The 16728-nt window shown below is 31.5% G+C and overlaps 1 protein-coding gene across 1 annotated transcript; it reads left to right on the top strand.

The window, feature by feature from the left end:
- Window positions 1-977: 977 nt before the first annotated feature.
- Window positions 978-12147, top strand: LOC145016176 (uncharacterized). The gene is made up of 8 exons (XM_078974571.1): window positions 978-984; window positions 1804-1965; window positions 2055-2312; window positions 2409-2486; window positions 2960-3877; window positions 3994-5211; window positions 5450-6670; window positions 11807-12147. The coding sequence occupies exons 1-8, from the start codon at window positions 978-980 to the stop codon at window positions 12145-12147; spliced, it is 4203 nt and encodes a 1400-aa protein (XP_078830697.1).
- Window positions 12148-16728: the final 4581 nt, after the last annotated feature.

The raw sequence follows: 16728 nt of genomic DNA, 5'->3' as shown, positions 1-16728 counted from the left end.
ATAAAATCTGACCTATAATAATCAATCAATCTATTTGGTTTTTTATGTATTCTGCTATTTATGTATTCTGAATAACAAAAAATTCAATGTGTATTGCTATTTCTACTTTTTTTTTTTTTTTTTTATGTATTTTGAATAATAAAACTTCTACTATAGTCTATGATATAGTTTTTTATTTTTTATAACTGTGATGTTACCATTTTCCACTTCGTTTACTCCAAAACGACCATATTGCCCCTAACTTGAAAATGTTTTGATAAATGCCAATTAACAATTAAGACAAATAAATAAATAAATCAATCAATGGCTTTCGATTTTTCTTTTTATATTTTAACATTTTTGTTAACAAAACAATTATTTTTTAATTGCAAGGTACAATGGAACATATTACTCCTATAAAGGAAATTGACTCAATCAAGGATGATTTCACAATTAAAGTTCGAATCATACATCTTTGGACTCAAAAGTCGAAAACTAAGTATATTGCTATTTATGTATTCTGAATAATAAAATCTGCTACTTATGTATCGTGAATAATAAAATGTAAACAAAATTTATATCTTTGCTTCTCTAAAATTAATTCATACATTTTTGTAATGGTTGCAACATATTTACTTATCTTCTTTAAATAACCTATATTCAACCAACTATTTCCTAATATTCTATACTCCCTTTTTAGATGAAATTTGAATATTAAACTAATTTTTAGTTGTAATCTTTTAAATTCCAAAAAATCAGGAAGAAAATTATATCTAATAAAGATCCAACAACAATAAAATCATATAATCGTAATCTTTTTCCAATATTCAAGCATATAACTTTACCTCAAAACGTGAAATCCAAAATTTTGAAACACCTCATTCGTCTTCTTAATGTTCAATTGTTTCTGCGATTTTTTTTCATTAAGCTTACATCAAACTGTTTCATTAAAGTTGTAATCCTCATTCCAGTTCTACCTGCAAGATTTCCATATCCATATGTCAGGTTAGTATTATCAGTTTAGATCACTTTGTTTTTTCTATGAATTTATGGTTGAAATTTACAACAATAATCAATATGCTGGAATAGATGTTTTTCTAATTGTAAAAAAATAATCTTGAATAGATACATAAGATCAATAAGCAATTTATAATCATCACGATTATCGTGTATCACACAATTTTACCTTCATTGATTCCATGGAGATCTAGGGTTTTAACCCCTGATATCATCCGAACCCACGATTGGTTGAAATTGGGGAAACAGTAGATTTAAATCGAATAAACCCTAGGTTGGAAATGAGGATGATGAGTCATGATGCTCATCAGGGAAATAATTGATATCAGGTAACTTTTTAAAATCTTCAATTTACTAATTTTTTTAAAATATATTATAAAAGAGTAAATTAATATTTGCAAATTTTGTTAAACATTTTAATAAACAAATTAATAAAGGTAACTTTTTAAATACATTTACTTTATTATCATTATTTATTTAATTCTAACTAAGTTCAATTGTATTATATAAACATATTATGTACATAATTTCACATTTCATTTCCTAACCTATGTCTTCTTATGTAGAAAACAACAGTAACATGTACCACATGCAGGCCAAAGAGAAAAGAAGACAAAGAAAAATATATTTGGAAAATAAAAGATCGAAGAAAATAAAAACAATATCAAACGTTCCAAGTATATCATTACAACATCTCTTCAAAAAAACCATTAACTATAACCGTATTAGTATTTTATATTCCATCTTTTACTGTTATATAGTTGAATACATATATTTACAAGTTTTATAAGTTATTTCTATTTGCAGATCAATCAACCAACATTGTTCGTCAAACTCAAAATGTCAATTCATTTACAACACCTGCAAAGCATAACACAACCATACAATACTGTCCTTCCTTTACAGATGTTAGAACTCCATTTTCTAACATTACAAATGTTATAAATCCGTTATCTAACATTACGAATGGTAATTATTTATGGTTTTTAAAATATACTATTATCCATTATGTAAATATTTATTTATTTAGTTAACTATTTTATTTTTATTTTATTCAGATAACATTGGTTTCGATAAATATATCACTTCCAAGTTAGCAAAGAAAAGACAGTACCATGTACTTTCAAATGATATGACATCAAAAAATGCATCTACAGTAACAACTTCTTCATCATCAATCAAGTTAAATTCAGGATGTCATAAATTAAAAACGAAGACAAGACATTTATCCCCTATCCCATTGATTGATTTGACAGAAGATGTAGAAAATATACATCAAGTGAACAATGAAAATCGTATAGTTGGTATCTCAAATGGTAATGAAAAAATAAAATCCATTTTACATTTCAGATACTATGTTCTATATAATTATAAAATTCATTGATATTTTATTCAACGCTTTTATTTTACAGAATATTTGGATCATGGTGATCAAGATGTTGTATGTCAAACATGTCGTGCAAAGTTATGGAGAAATGAATCCATTAGAGGTAAAGAAAATGGGAACACGAATTATTCATTATGTTGTGGTTACGGCAAAGTTCAACTTCCAGACTTAAAGAATGCACCCCTACTTATGAAAGAATGTTTCGAAATATGGATTCAAAAAGCAAACATTTCATGAAAAACATTCGACGTTACAATTCAATGTTTTCTTTCACGTCGATGGGTGGTAAAATTGACTCTTCAATCAATAGAGGAAACGCTCCTTACATTTTCAGATTGGGTGGTCAAAATTATCATAGTATTGGAAGTCTTTTGCTAGCAAAAGGATCGGAACCAAAATTCTCTCAGTTATACATTTATGACACTGACAACGAAATTACAAATAGACAAAGATGTTTTCGGTATTTTCTCAAACTTCTTATTCATAATCTATTATATATATATATATATATATATATATATTATGTATATATTACTAATATTATGTATAAATTTATTTATTTTGGTGGTGAAAAAGATCAATCAACATCAACTGATAGTGATATTGTTAAGGATATTAAGGTGATGTTGGATTCAAATAATGTCTTGGTTAGATCTTATAGAATGGTAAGAGATACTTTTCAAAAAAATCCAGAAGTTGATATGAAATTACGACTTATCGGGAGAAGGGAGCAAGATGGAAGAACATATAACCTACCGACTGCTTCTGAGGTTGCTGCTTTAATAATTGGTGACATTTCGGATTCAATCGAAAAGAGGGATATCGTCGTTCAAACAAAAAATGGTTGTCTACAACGTATCAGTGAATTGCATCCTTCGTACCTTCCTCTCCAATATCCATTGCTATTTCCATATGGGGATGATGGTTATAGTGTTGACATTCTTCATAGAGGTGTGTCATTTACGACCAACAGCAAGCGTGCGAAATGTACAATGAGAGAATATTTCGCTTATAGGATTCAAGACAGAGATCATTCGTTCTCTCTCATACTTAATTCAAGAAGGTTGTTTCAACAATTTCTGGTAGATGCCTATACTATGATGGAAACGGAGAGAATGTACTACATACGTAGGCAACAACATGTTCTTAGATGTGATTCTTATGAAAATTTACGTAACCAAAAAGCTCAAGGAACGAATGATATCTCGAATGTCGGCCAACGTGTCATATTACCTTCATCCTTTACCGGAGGTGCACGCTATATGCTGCAAAACTATTTGGATGCCATGTCACTATGTAAATGGTTTGGATATCCTGATTTCTTCATAACCTTTACATGTAATCCCAAATGGCCTGAGATTAAAAGGTTTCTTAAGGATACTTCACTTCAACCAGAAGACAGACCTGATATACTATGTAGGTTGTTTAAGATCAAGCTTGATGCATTCATTAAAGACTTAAGGGAGAATCAAATTTTCGGCAAAGTTCAAGCATGTAATTAAAACTATATTTTTAATTTTTTTATAAAACATTGATCTTATTATTATATTTTAAATATGTTTTGATATCTAATCACATTCTCTTTTATTTTTTGTCAAATTCTTTTACAGATGTTTATACCATTGAATTTCAAAAAAGAGGTTTGCCGCATAGTCATATATGTCTATTCATGCATTCTGACAACAAGCTACCAACTGTTGAACTTATTGATCCAATAATTTCAGCAGAGATACCAGACAGAATTGAAGATCCTGAATTGTATTCACTTGTAAATGAGTTTATGATTCATGGTCCATGTGGAGCTGAAAATATGAATTGTCCATGTATGGTGGATAAAAAGTGCTCTAAAAACTTTCCAAAACAATTCATTAATCATTCGTCTGTTGATCAGAATGGTTTTCCGTTATATAGGCGAAGAAACGATGGTCATTTTGTAGAAAAATCCGGTGTAAGGTTGGATAATAGAAATGTTGTTCCATACAACAAATATCTATTGAAAAGATATCAGGCACATATTAATATTGAATGGTGCAATCAGGGATCTTCAATAAAGTATTTGTTTAAATACATAAATAAGGATCCTGATAGAGCTACAGTTGCTGTTGTACCAACCAACAATGAATGTGAAAATAATGATGCGGTCGATGAAATAGCTGAATATTACGATTGTAGATATTTATCAGCATGTGAAGCATCATGGCGAATTTTTAGATATGATGTTCATTGCAGATATCCTTTTGTTGTTAGACTACCTTTTCATCTTCCTAATCAACAACAGATTGTATATGGCGAAGATGATGATATTGATGATGTTCTTGACAAACCTTCTGTTGCCGCTTCAAAGTTCACAGCTTGGATGGAGTGTAATGCAATCGACAATGAAGCACGAAAACTCACATATGTTGAATTCCCTACAAAGTTTGTTTGGATATTAAATGGTCGGTTTTGGAAGCAAAGGAAAGTAGGAAAAGCCATCGGTAGAATTCATTCAGTTTCACCTAAACTAGGTGAAGCATATTTCTTAAGGATTCTTTTAAATAAAGTAAAAGGACCAACATCATTTGATGAAATTCACACGGTAAATGGAGAAACACATTCTTCTTTTAGAGATGCCTGTTATGCACTCGGGCTATTAGATGATGACAAGGAATACATTGATGCAATTAAAGAAGCAAGTCATTCTGGATCTGGTTTTTATCTACGCTTTTTATTTGCTACATTGTTGATGTGTAATAGTATGTCTAAACCAGAGATCGTTTGGGAAAATACATGGGAATATTTGGCAGATGGAATTCTATATAGCCAACGACGAAGATTTAAGTCAGCAGGTATTACATTTTTTCTTATTTTTTAAAATTAATTTATTTTTATTTTTCAACACCCATTAAATAATTAGTAATGAAATTATTAAATATCAACCACGTATTTTATTAATTATTTAATATTTTCGTGCAAAATTGTCTCTCGGAGTAGATGAACTTAAGAACTTAACTTTGTTCGAAATACAACAAATTTTACTTCGAAACAACTCTACTCTCAAAAACTTCAAAAACATGCCATACCTAGATGTTGAATCCGTTTCTTCTTCAAACAATCGACTTATCACCGAGGAACTAGATTACGACATTCCCGTGATAAAGAATGACTATGATCGTATGTTTCTTGCATTAACAAATGAGCAACGGAACATTTTCCTAAACATCAAGAGTGCTATTCAACAAAATAAAGGAGGTGTCTTCTTTGTTTACGGGTATGGTGGAACGGGTAAAACTTTTTTATGGAAAACAATATCTGCAGCAATTAGATCTAAAGGAAATATTGTATTAAATGTTGCTTCAAGTGGTATTGCTTCCTTATTATTGCCCGGTGGTAGAACAGCACACTCTCGATTTATAATTCCATTTGAGCTTACAGAGGATTCTTTTTGTAACATAAATCCAGACGGTGAGTTGGCAAGCTTAATAAGGAAAACCTCTTTGATAATTTGGGATGAAGCACCTATGGTCCATAAGCATGCATTTGAAGCTTTAGATCGAACTTTGAAGGATTTATTAAGGTGCGTAAATTCAACCATCTCAAATATTCCATTTGGAGGGAAAGTTATTGTCTTTGGAGGAGATTTTAGACAAATTCAACCTGTTGTGCCGGGTGGCAGTAGACAGAACATTGTAAATGCTTCTTTGAGTTCTTCATATTTATGGGAACATTGCAAAGTCCATAGATTAACAAAAAACATGAGGCTAACTGTTGGAAGGGATCAATCAGATATAGGAAAAATAAGAGATTTTGCAAATTGGTTGTTGGATATAGGAGAAGGAAAACTTGGTGGTCCGAACGACGGTGAAACGATTATCGATATTCCGGATGATATTCTCATTAATGATTCACATGATCCTATAGGTTCCTTAATTGAGTTTGTATATCCTTCAATTTTAGAGTACTATAGCGATATAAATTATTTCCAAGAAAGAGCGATACTTGCTCCAAAAAATGAAGTTGTCCAGGAAATAAACGACCGTTTACTTAAGAAGTTTCCAGGAGATCAAGTTGAATATTTAAGTTCAGACTGCATATGTGAATCCGAATTTCTCCATGATCAATTTGATGCAAATCTATACTCTCCTGATGTATTAAATGGACTCAAAGTATCCGGTTTACCAAATCATAAATTAGTTTTAAAAATTGGTGTTTCAGTAATGTTACTGAGAAATATTGATCAGAAAAACGGCTTATGTAATGGCACAAGACTACAGGTGTTATCATTGGGCAAACGTGTTATTGAGGCACGTATAATAACTGGAACTAATATTGGAAATCGGACTTTTATTCCAAGAATGTCTTTAACTCCATCAGAAAAAAAAGATTCCCTTCAAATTCACAAGAAGACAGTTTCCTTTGGCTGTATGTTTTGCAATGACTATTAACAAAAGTGAAGGACAATCGTTGTCAAAGGTTGGTCTGTTTCTGAAAGATCCAGTTTTTTCACCTGGACAATTGTATGTTGCCTTATCTAGAGTTCAGAGTAGAGAGGGATTAAAATTATTAATTTTAGATAAAGATGGCAAACTCACAAATAAAACTTCCAATGTTGTTTATAAGGAAGTTTTTCGAAATTTGTAGCCAACTTTTTTGTAACGTCGTTTTATTCAATTTTAGGAAATCACACTTAATCCATCATATTACTGTATTTTTTTATAATTACGTATTGTTGTATTTTATGTTAATTTCATTACACACATTGGTATTGTATCATCTGCATATGTCCAATTAGAATGATGAATAAAAAAAAATAGTTTTCAAAAATCTTCATTCCTAATTAAATACTTCCCATTTAGTTAGTAATTAAATAATTACCAATAAAAAAAATTATTTAAATATTCAATATTACAATTTATAAGTTATCAGAATTATTGATATAATATTTTATTAAATAATTAATTTTTAAATTCAATTCAAAAACAGCACCCGTAGGTTCCACGGGTTTTAACCTAGTATATATATATATATATATATATATATATATATATATATATATATATATATATATATTGTGAAAATCTTTTGGTGGTAGCTCGATGGTCGACAGGTATTAAACAATTAATCGGACTAGATGACAATTAACTGGGTAGCCTAAATTATTAATAAAGTTATTTAAAAAAATTAATATATCCTAAAAAATAATTGTTTGAAAATTTAAAATTTTAACATTTTGAAAATTTGTTATAATATTTTTAAATTTAAAATTTTAAGTTTTTTTTGGTTTAATATTTGAAAATAAAAAAAAAGAGTAAATTACACGAATGGTCCCTATGGTTTGGGGTAATTTGCACATTTGGTCCTTAATTTACTTTTTTAATTCGGAAGGTCCCTACTGTTTGTTTTTGTTACGCGTTTGGTCCCTTCTATTTGTTTTTGTTACACGCTTGGTCCCTATCTTACCTAAAAAACTATTATTTAAATATGGAAAAATGAGGGAATAGGTAGGGTAATGTGATGGAAATGGGGTTGAGAGTGTGTTTATTTAAATAAATTAAAAAATCAGGTGCAAAATAGTATTTTTAGGTAAGACAGAGACCAAGTGTGTAACAAAAATAAACAATAGGGACCTTCCGAGTTAGAAAAATAAGTTAGGAACCAAACGTGCAAATTATCTAAACCATAGGGATCATTCGTGTAATTTACTCTAAAAAAATTTGAATATTTTAGTTTTTTCCTGCTTATGACCGCCAAGTCCGAGTTTGACAGATTTTGACTAATTTTCGTCAAGAACCCTAATCGTAATTGGTTCAAGGCTGTCAAACGATTAATTGACGATTAATCGGCCGAGAAGTCCATTTTTGCAACAATATATATATATATATATATATATATATATATATATATATATATATATATATATATATATATATATATATATATATATATATATATATAGACACACACAAACAAACACACACACACACACACTAGTTGTTTACCCACTTCAAACGACGAGTGCGAATAGCTTTTTCATAAATTGGTTTGTAGAGGCGATTAGTTTCCTCTAGGTGTGAGCTACTTCCTTGCGGCCTTTTGACAGACATTTTTGTGTTGGATAGCTTCGAGCTAGGTTTATATTCGTACAATACGTGGGTAAATAAGTAAAACTCATTGATACACCATAAGCTAGGGAATTCAAAACGATATTTTTTAACTTTTAATATCTGGAAAAGTATTTTTCGGGTATCCGAGATGCTACAAGTGGTGAAAATTGGTATTCGAAAACCTCTCAAACTTTGTATAAACAACAAAGTGAAGAAATGATTAATTAAAACAATATTTATTAAGAATATAAAACTCGATTTATTATGGGTTTGAAAACTGGTTAAACCAATTCTAAATAATGTTATTTGACCATTTTTGAGGTTAACGATCAATGAAAATGATGTTATTTGACCATTTATTTGGTTTTGTTTTTCTATATATAAAGAATTATAAAACTTTCAATCGCTAATACCTAAAGAGCCATCTCTGTGTCTCTAAAATTATCAAGTGATCAATACTTGAAGGATCGTAGTAGTAAAATTGAAAATGTTGACACAAAATTCTAGATTATGAACATTACAACAACTGTTAAAACCCAAAGGTTAAACAAACACACACGTTTAACTTCTAAATAGTCAGCAAACCAAAACAAAAGTTATTATATTTCTTTTTGCTACCTATTTGTTGTACATAAAACCCAAAAGCTAGAACTTCTAAATCCCAAATATTCCTGATTGCTAGGTAGGAAAAGAGTGACTTAAGAGAAGTATCTCATGAGAAAATACATGCTTTAATATGTTTCCTATTTAGAGTAAACCAGCTTTAGCTTCAAGTACAACAACCTGCTAGAAACAAAGTGGAAGTCTCTGGTAAGAAAGGTGATTGTCAAGCTCTAAAAAATTCAAAATTCTATTGTGTTTTTGTAGTGATCATTTCTCTAAAACTCAACCAACAATGTACATTTGTCACATATAAAGTTTTCTAACATTTTTTTTTTATCTTTCTAACATGGTGGCCTTTTGGAATTGGAAGTCTATTTTGGACTTATTAGTAGAACTTAAAGTCATACTAGTAGTTTATTGTGGAAAAGCCATTATTCACTATGAAAATCAAGATTGCTCTGGTTCAATTGGTTCTCATGTTTAACTTCAAAACCAGAGCAAGAAAAAAAAAGGGGGGGGGGGGGGGGCAAATGGACCAAATTAAACATACCCTAAAATTTTGACAACAATAAGCTCTACCATGTCTACCATCTCAAATGAGAGTCCAAAAAATAACCAGGGGCAAAAAAAATATAAAGGCAGCAACCAAGCAACAAGAACCACTAGGGGTAAAATGTTCAAAATCACATAAGGAATTTCAAGCAGCAACTATCACGGTAAAATCCCCAAGGCAACGAATTATTTCCTAACTAACTTTTAGATAATATGAAAATCTTAACAAAAAAAAAGCCCACTTGTTTCTTGATAGTTGTTCACTAATAATATACATGCAGTTCCAAAAACAACATAGGTACCCTTGTTAGTAATGTTAATTTGGTGAAATCATTGCACATACCAAGACTCATGGTTGGCTAGGGATAACAGAAAGTAGAAACGATATAAAACGATATCAGATAAAGTGCATTAGAGGCAATAATTTACCATTTTCCCTATTTGGATAGAGTGTTATGACTTCCTACTACATTCAAACCAACACAACCATATTAATAAATCACCAAAACTAGTTTACATTTCAAAACAAAGAATGATAAAACAACATAATCATTTATTTATGCAACCTAAAATAATAAACTAAAGTAATCTCTATATGATATATAAAACACAAATGCATGTGAAATCAAGATGAAATTAACATCGATGGGAAGATGTTTATGAGTTTAACCATGAATCATGGCCCTCAGTCATCTCTACCGCCACAATAACCAAATAATCTCTAGAAATTGTTTCTTACCTTGAATGTGCAATGACAGCTTCTAAAAACGTTGCAGAAAAACAAAAAACACAAACTGTGCGAAATTAGGAACCGTAGTTCAAGACTTATGAACTCCTTTTGCAATTATATAATAGAACACACAAACCAAAGAACATAAGCAAATATAAAAATAAAATAAAAAAAAGAGAGATTTTACCACCTTTTTATGCTTCCAATAGATGGTAGATTTTAGGCTTAGAAAGGGGATCTTCTTTTATCTTTTCCTGCAAGCTCCTTACACTTTAGTAAAGTTGCTTTGGCCTTAGATAATGCATCAGGAGAGAGAGAGAGAGAGAGAGAGAGAGAGAGAGAGCTTATGTAAAAGCTTACTTTAGTAAAGTCGCTTTGTCCTTAGATAGCCCATTTAATTGTATTAACCTTAAACAATTATAAAATCAAAACTAAACAATAATTTTGATACCCATATGAAAGTTAACACCCAAACCACATAATATGAGAACAAAACCCAAATCACATACCCTATAGAAGAAAACAAACTCAAAAACAGATGTTTTGTTTTTCCATTTCAATGGAATAACCCATTCTATTCCATTCTTAGCTCTCACGAATAGTATGATGTAACCGTTTGGCAACATGGTGCAAGTTTCAAGGTTGTTTTATCTGATGTGTCGTTAAAAACGGCTAGTGGTGCAAGTTTCAAGGAGAGACATGGCTAGTACTTTGACTAAATCATTTGGTATTCAAATGAGGATACATATAAAAAGGAAATTGGTTTATCATTAACACTTTAAGCCTTCAAAATTCTCTCAGACGATTTAAGCCCTAATTTCTCTCTGTTCTTCAAAGCATTCAAAACCCTAATCGATGGTTGCTGCTCGAACTCCTACCACCGACGATGTTTCATCTCAGCCAATCATGAAGCTTCAGAGCACTAATTACCAAGTTGAAGATGATGTTTTAGTGTATCCAGATGAACTCAAGCTGTTAATTGTCGCTCTCAAACACTCAGGCTTGTCAACTATGATGTTCATATGCCCTAGCTGTTAAGGGCGGGTTCCACTGCAACTTATAGCAAGGCCATGGATGTCGTTACATTCGATCTGGTAAATGACAAGAAGATTCGTCTCACCAAGAAGTTGTTCACTCAAATGCTTGAAATCCCTAATTCTACGCCATTCTACAAGGTTACGAATGCTCAGGTCATCCATATGTTCAATGAGATGGGTCATCAACCACCTCTTACCAAGATTAGTAACTTCAAGAAATCAAGTCTGCCATGTATCTGGAACTTTCTCTTTGGCATTTACCTTTGATGCTTAATTGGTCGAAGTGTAGGGATTGACAAGGGTCGTTTGGAAGTGTATGCTATGGTGGCTAGAATATACTATGATCTGAAGGTTGATTATGCTTCGCAGATGTGGAAGGAGTTTCTTAAAAGCATATAAAACATGAATGTGGTTCAAGGGATATCGTGTGCTCGGTATTGGAGTTTGATCATACGTTATGATTATGAGAAGGAAGGAATTCAAGTTCTAGTTGATGAACCCAAAGCAGAATTCTTGAAGTATCATTATACGAAGACAGTTAAAGATGATGTAGAGGTATTTCCGAACATTGCAGTAATTCCTGATGCTATGCTCAAAAAGATAGATTCGTCGAATCCTATTTTGGTGGCGTATTTGCAGAAGATTAATCCTTCAGTGGAAACTGGAGTTATATTATCAAGAAGTGATGAGGGGTCTTCCAAGAAATCCAAGAAGTCAAAGAAGGAAACTGAAAGAAATTCCTTCGAAAGAAAGTCCTAAGAAGATCCTGGCTAAATCACCAAAGAAGCGTACTAATGATAAAGAAAAAGTTTCGAAGAAAGTGGTCAAGCAAATTGAAGTGACTACAACTAGTTCTTCAAAGGAATTAATACCTTCGAAATCAGTTTTTTTTTTTAAAAGATTGATGAATTTGTCACACAAGTCCAAAGTATCTTCTGGTGATCACTCTCCTTTAGTTCGAAAAGTGCAATTAAATAGGTTGGAGTTCTTGTTCGAGAAATCCCAGTACCAGTCTCTCCATCCTCAAAAAGAAGAGCTGAAGATGTTGCGATATATATATATATATATATATATATATATATATATATATATATATATATATATATATATATATAGCTAATAAGAGAAGGAAGAGAAAGCTGATCATTCACGAAGAGTCATCAGACAGTGAGATTGTCCCAGAAACACCTTTGGGATCGAAATCACCAATCAAAACATCTACTCCTACAATAATTGTTGTACTTCCACCCAAAGTTGTGCTACCTAAGTCATTTACTGAGGAGGTTCCAAATTTAGGCATTCTTGTAAACGTATCTGATACGGGTGCAAATGTCAACATAGGTGATGATGTCACGAAGTTAGCTATTTCTCAAGGTATAATCACTTCATCTACTGTCAAAACCACTTTTGTCCTTAACACTTCACTTCTACCATTTATTTCGAAAGTTCTCACAACCACAACTTCACCCACTTTCGAAAACATCTTACAACAACCCTTTACTACTTAGTTCACATCACAATCCACTGATCCACCAAAGCCTACTTCCGATGATGAAACTGACGGAGGTGGTTTTAGATGAATATTTTTAGACTTAGAATTTGATTATGAGGAAGACAATATTCCAGATCATATGCTAATGCCTGGAAAACAGTTCAAGATATTTAATCAAAAGCTTAACTCTATTCTTCAATCCCAAGCTGACTCAGGGGCAAAACATTATGTTTCGGGTATAGAGGTAGATGTAATGCTCAAGGCACAGGAGTTACGTCTTAAAAAAAAAATGGATTTCATGGATAAAAACAATGAGCTCAGAGTCAAGGCTCAAGCTGACTCATTTAATGTCGAAATTAAAGAGCTTAAGATGGTAGCAAAAGAACGTCATGTTCTATTTGTTAAAGATATCAAGACTGTGCGAGAGGATGTGAATCGCAAGCTTGAGGAAATGAAGGTTGAAGTTTCGAAAGAAATCCAAGAGTTGAATACTAATTATACTTCTCTTCATTTGAAATTGATATCATTGTTGGGGCTGTTACGAAAGTTGTGGAATACTATCAGTCATTAATTTCTAAGGAAGAAGCAAAGGGGAGTGAAGATGTTCTGAATTTCGAAAAAATAGGGGTCTTACTTGGAGAATTGAAGGAAATTGTGTCAAAGTCTACTACAACTTCTGCTTTAACTCCTGAGTTTTTAACTTAGAAATTCAATTCCCTTGAAGCAACAATAACAAAAGTCGTGGCTCCTCTATCCAAATTTTCAAATCTCTTACCAACTGGTGCCCCACCTGTTGTCACAGGGGTGCAAGGGAGAGAAACATAGTTAGTTGGTAAGGAAGTGAAAGTAAGAAAAGGAGGAGAGGAGAAAGCAAAAATAGTTGACAAGGTGATTTCAACTCAAATCCCAACTCCCATTATTCTGAATGTTGCTACAGTGATGGCAACGAAAACAACGAGAAGACCTATTCAGAAGGGGATTGTTATTGTTTTGGAAGTTGTTCGAGTGAGTTCAAGCTCTTCGAAACCAAAAATAACAGAAGCTAATAGAGGAAAGCGAAATACAATTGTTATTGAAAAGTCAAAAGATGAGAAGAAGGCATGAATTGAAGTAGAAATGGAAAGGCAAAGACATATACAAAGTATTCTAAGGCTTCGCGAAAATGATCCACCAACAATGGATAAAGGCGATCCAAAGAAACTTCACAGCTATGAAAATATCGAAGCCAGAGTGTCATACAACCACATGTATGCATTCGAAAAGAAGCCAAGAAGAAGCTATTCTATCGAAAATACTAATATGAATAAGCTTGAGTTTCCGATAAATGAAATGATGTTCATCATAGCACAATACAAAATTATTGATAAGTTTCAGAATAAAGATGATTTTCTTCATATGAAATTAAGGTTTCATGCTTTGGTTAGAAAAGATCAGGAGGATGTATGGTGCCTTATCAAGATAGTTCGAGTAATAAGCGTGACAAAGGATGTTATGTTCAAAAACACGATCCAAAATTTTCGGTATCATATGGTTAGGGCAAACAACGTGGCATGTGATTTTTCAGGTGCTGATTTCCCATTGATGAACTTCAATGATCTTATTTCAAGTTGCATTAATTCTGAAGGATATGGATGTGGGGAAACTTCAAGGAACAAACAAGGAAATTTTGAGACTTGGGCTTGGTTACATCAAAATTTTCATAGACAATTACTATGATTGTCTAGCCTTGACTGATATAGAGCTATCTACTGCATTGGGAAAAGAAGTAAAAGTGGATATGGAAGTTGTGAAGTCTCAAGTTGAACGTAAGAAGTTTGCTGATGGAGAAACCTGTTTAAAGCCAATGGGGTTAGTCTTTTCAGGAAAATCAATAAGGGAAAAGTGAAGAGATTTTTATTTCAAGCTTCAAAAGTTGAAAGATATACAATAACTCAATATACGAACTTTATTGTTCGTATGAACAACTGTAAAAATAACAACGAAGGAGATAAAGCTGAACTGAAGAAGGTGATGAGCTGGTACACCGAAATTCGAAGGATGATGCATTTTGCTGCTCAGATTCTCACAAACTAAGGTTCAGTACTGATTACAAAGGGGGAGAATGTTAAGTTAAATATGTTGTAATGTGTCGAAGTTTGTTGAGTCAGTTTCGAATGTTATGTAATCTATTTACTAAGGCATTTCAGTTTCGAAGTCTAAAGGTCTAGTCCTTAGTATTTTTTGTATACTTTTAGTTCTCCTATAAATAAGAGATGTACTTTGAGAAAGATAGAACTTTTGCGTGTAATTCTAACTAACACTCTCTTTGTATGTTGAAAGTATAAATGAGCTGAAACAAGATCTTATTTACTTATGGTGTTCCAATTACATTTTTTTACTCTGATTTCTTTCATACGTTCGATTAATCACTTCAACAAGGTAATACAAAGAAACCATGGGACTCGAAGAAAGACAAAAACTAATAATAGATAACCTGTGATGACATAAAAATGTACCAAAAAAGAGACTTTGTAAGGATAACATACCTTGTTGTAATCTAGGAGGGAGGTGATATAAACCCTAATGATCGGCATTGTTATGTGAGAGTTGAAGAGAGATGGAACTGCAAATGACAAAATAAAAACATAAGCTTGAATCCATATTGATTTAGAGCTCAATTGTGATAATAGACCAATTTTTCCATCTTCATCAAATTAGAGGAACCCTAATATGTTTTTCGCTTGGCCTTGTGGTGGGGGTTTAATGATTGATGCTTACTTGAGCCTCACTGTTGCACTATGATTTGTATGATCCAGCCAATCTAAGATCGAGACCGATAAATCGATGGGATAAAGAGGAGTATGGTTTGAGATTGAGAGAAAGAATAAGGTGGAGGTAGTGAGGGAAGTAGTTGGTTAAAGGCATCATATAGTCAATGGTGAATGAGAGAATGGGAGGGTAATAAAAATGGTGAAGAAAATGAACAAGCGTATAGCATCATCGGGCGAAAGAAGGGGTGATATAATGGAGAGGTTGTTGGGCGGGATAAGGAATGAGGACCTAGTTAAGAGACAATGAGGTAATGAGGCCATACATAGGGTTTGGTTCCGATGACTCTTTTTTCGGTGAGAACTTGTGAGGACACCTTCAAAAAAATTTTCAAAAAAATATATAAAAAAAATAAAAATAAAAAAGTTGAGCATAGTTCTATATCGGAGAAAAAAAATTTGATTTTTTTTTGGATCATTAAAATTGAATCATGGATCATAAAAATGATCCATTATTCAATTTTAATAATCCAATTTTTTTTTTTTTTCTCTCCGAGACCATAATAGGATTATTGAGGTAATGAGACCATATTAGTATTATTGAAGAAAATATTTACCATTTTAGTGTGCTTTAAAAAATATTTACCATATTAGTATTATTTTTATTTTTCTTTACTTTTCAGCTTTTTTAATGGTTTTTTATTTTAAATATCCGATTTTTTTTCTTTTTTACTTTACATTTTTATTATTTTATTATTTTTTTAAATAACAGTTTTTATTTTCTTTTATTATTGTTTTTTTAAATAACAATTTTTTTTTTATGTTTTTTATTTTTATTTTTATATTTTAAATATCCATTTTTCTTATACAAACCTTTAACCATCAAATTTTAGCCATCTTATAATAAACGTACGATATATTTTAAGATGCAAAAACTTCAACATTACATATACAATGTTTTTAAGGAAAAAACTCATTGTTTGTTACAAAAAAATACTACAACTTAAAAAAAAAAAAAAAACTCAAACATTATTTGTTACAAAAAAAAAATCACAATTAACTTGAACTTTAACCGATACCAAATCATTAGTTGTAAAAAAA

The sequence above is a fragment of the Lactuca saligna genome, chromosome 9, assembly GCF_052625555.1.
Source record: "Lactuca saligna cultivar CGN05327 chromosome 9, ASM5262555v1, whole genome shotgun sequence".
Classification (NCBI taxonomy): domain Eukaryota; kingdom Viridiplantae; phylum Streptophyta; class Magnoliopsida; order Asterales; family Asteraceae; genus Lactuca; species Lactuca saligna.
Note: the sequence above shows the minus strand (reverse complement) of the source record. Positions and strands in the feature narration are given on the sequence as shown.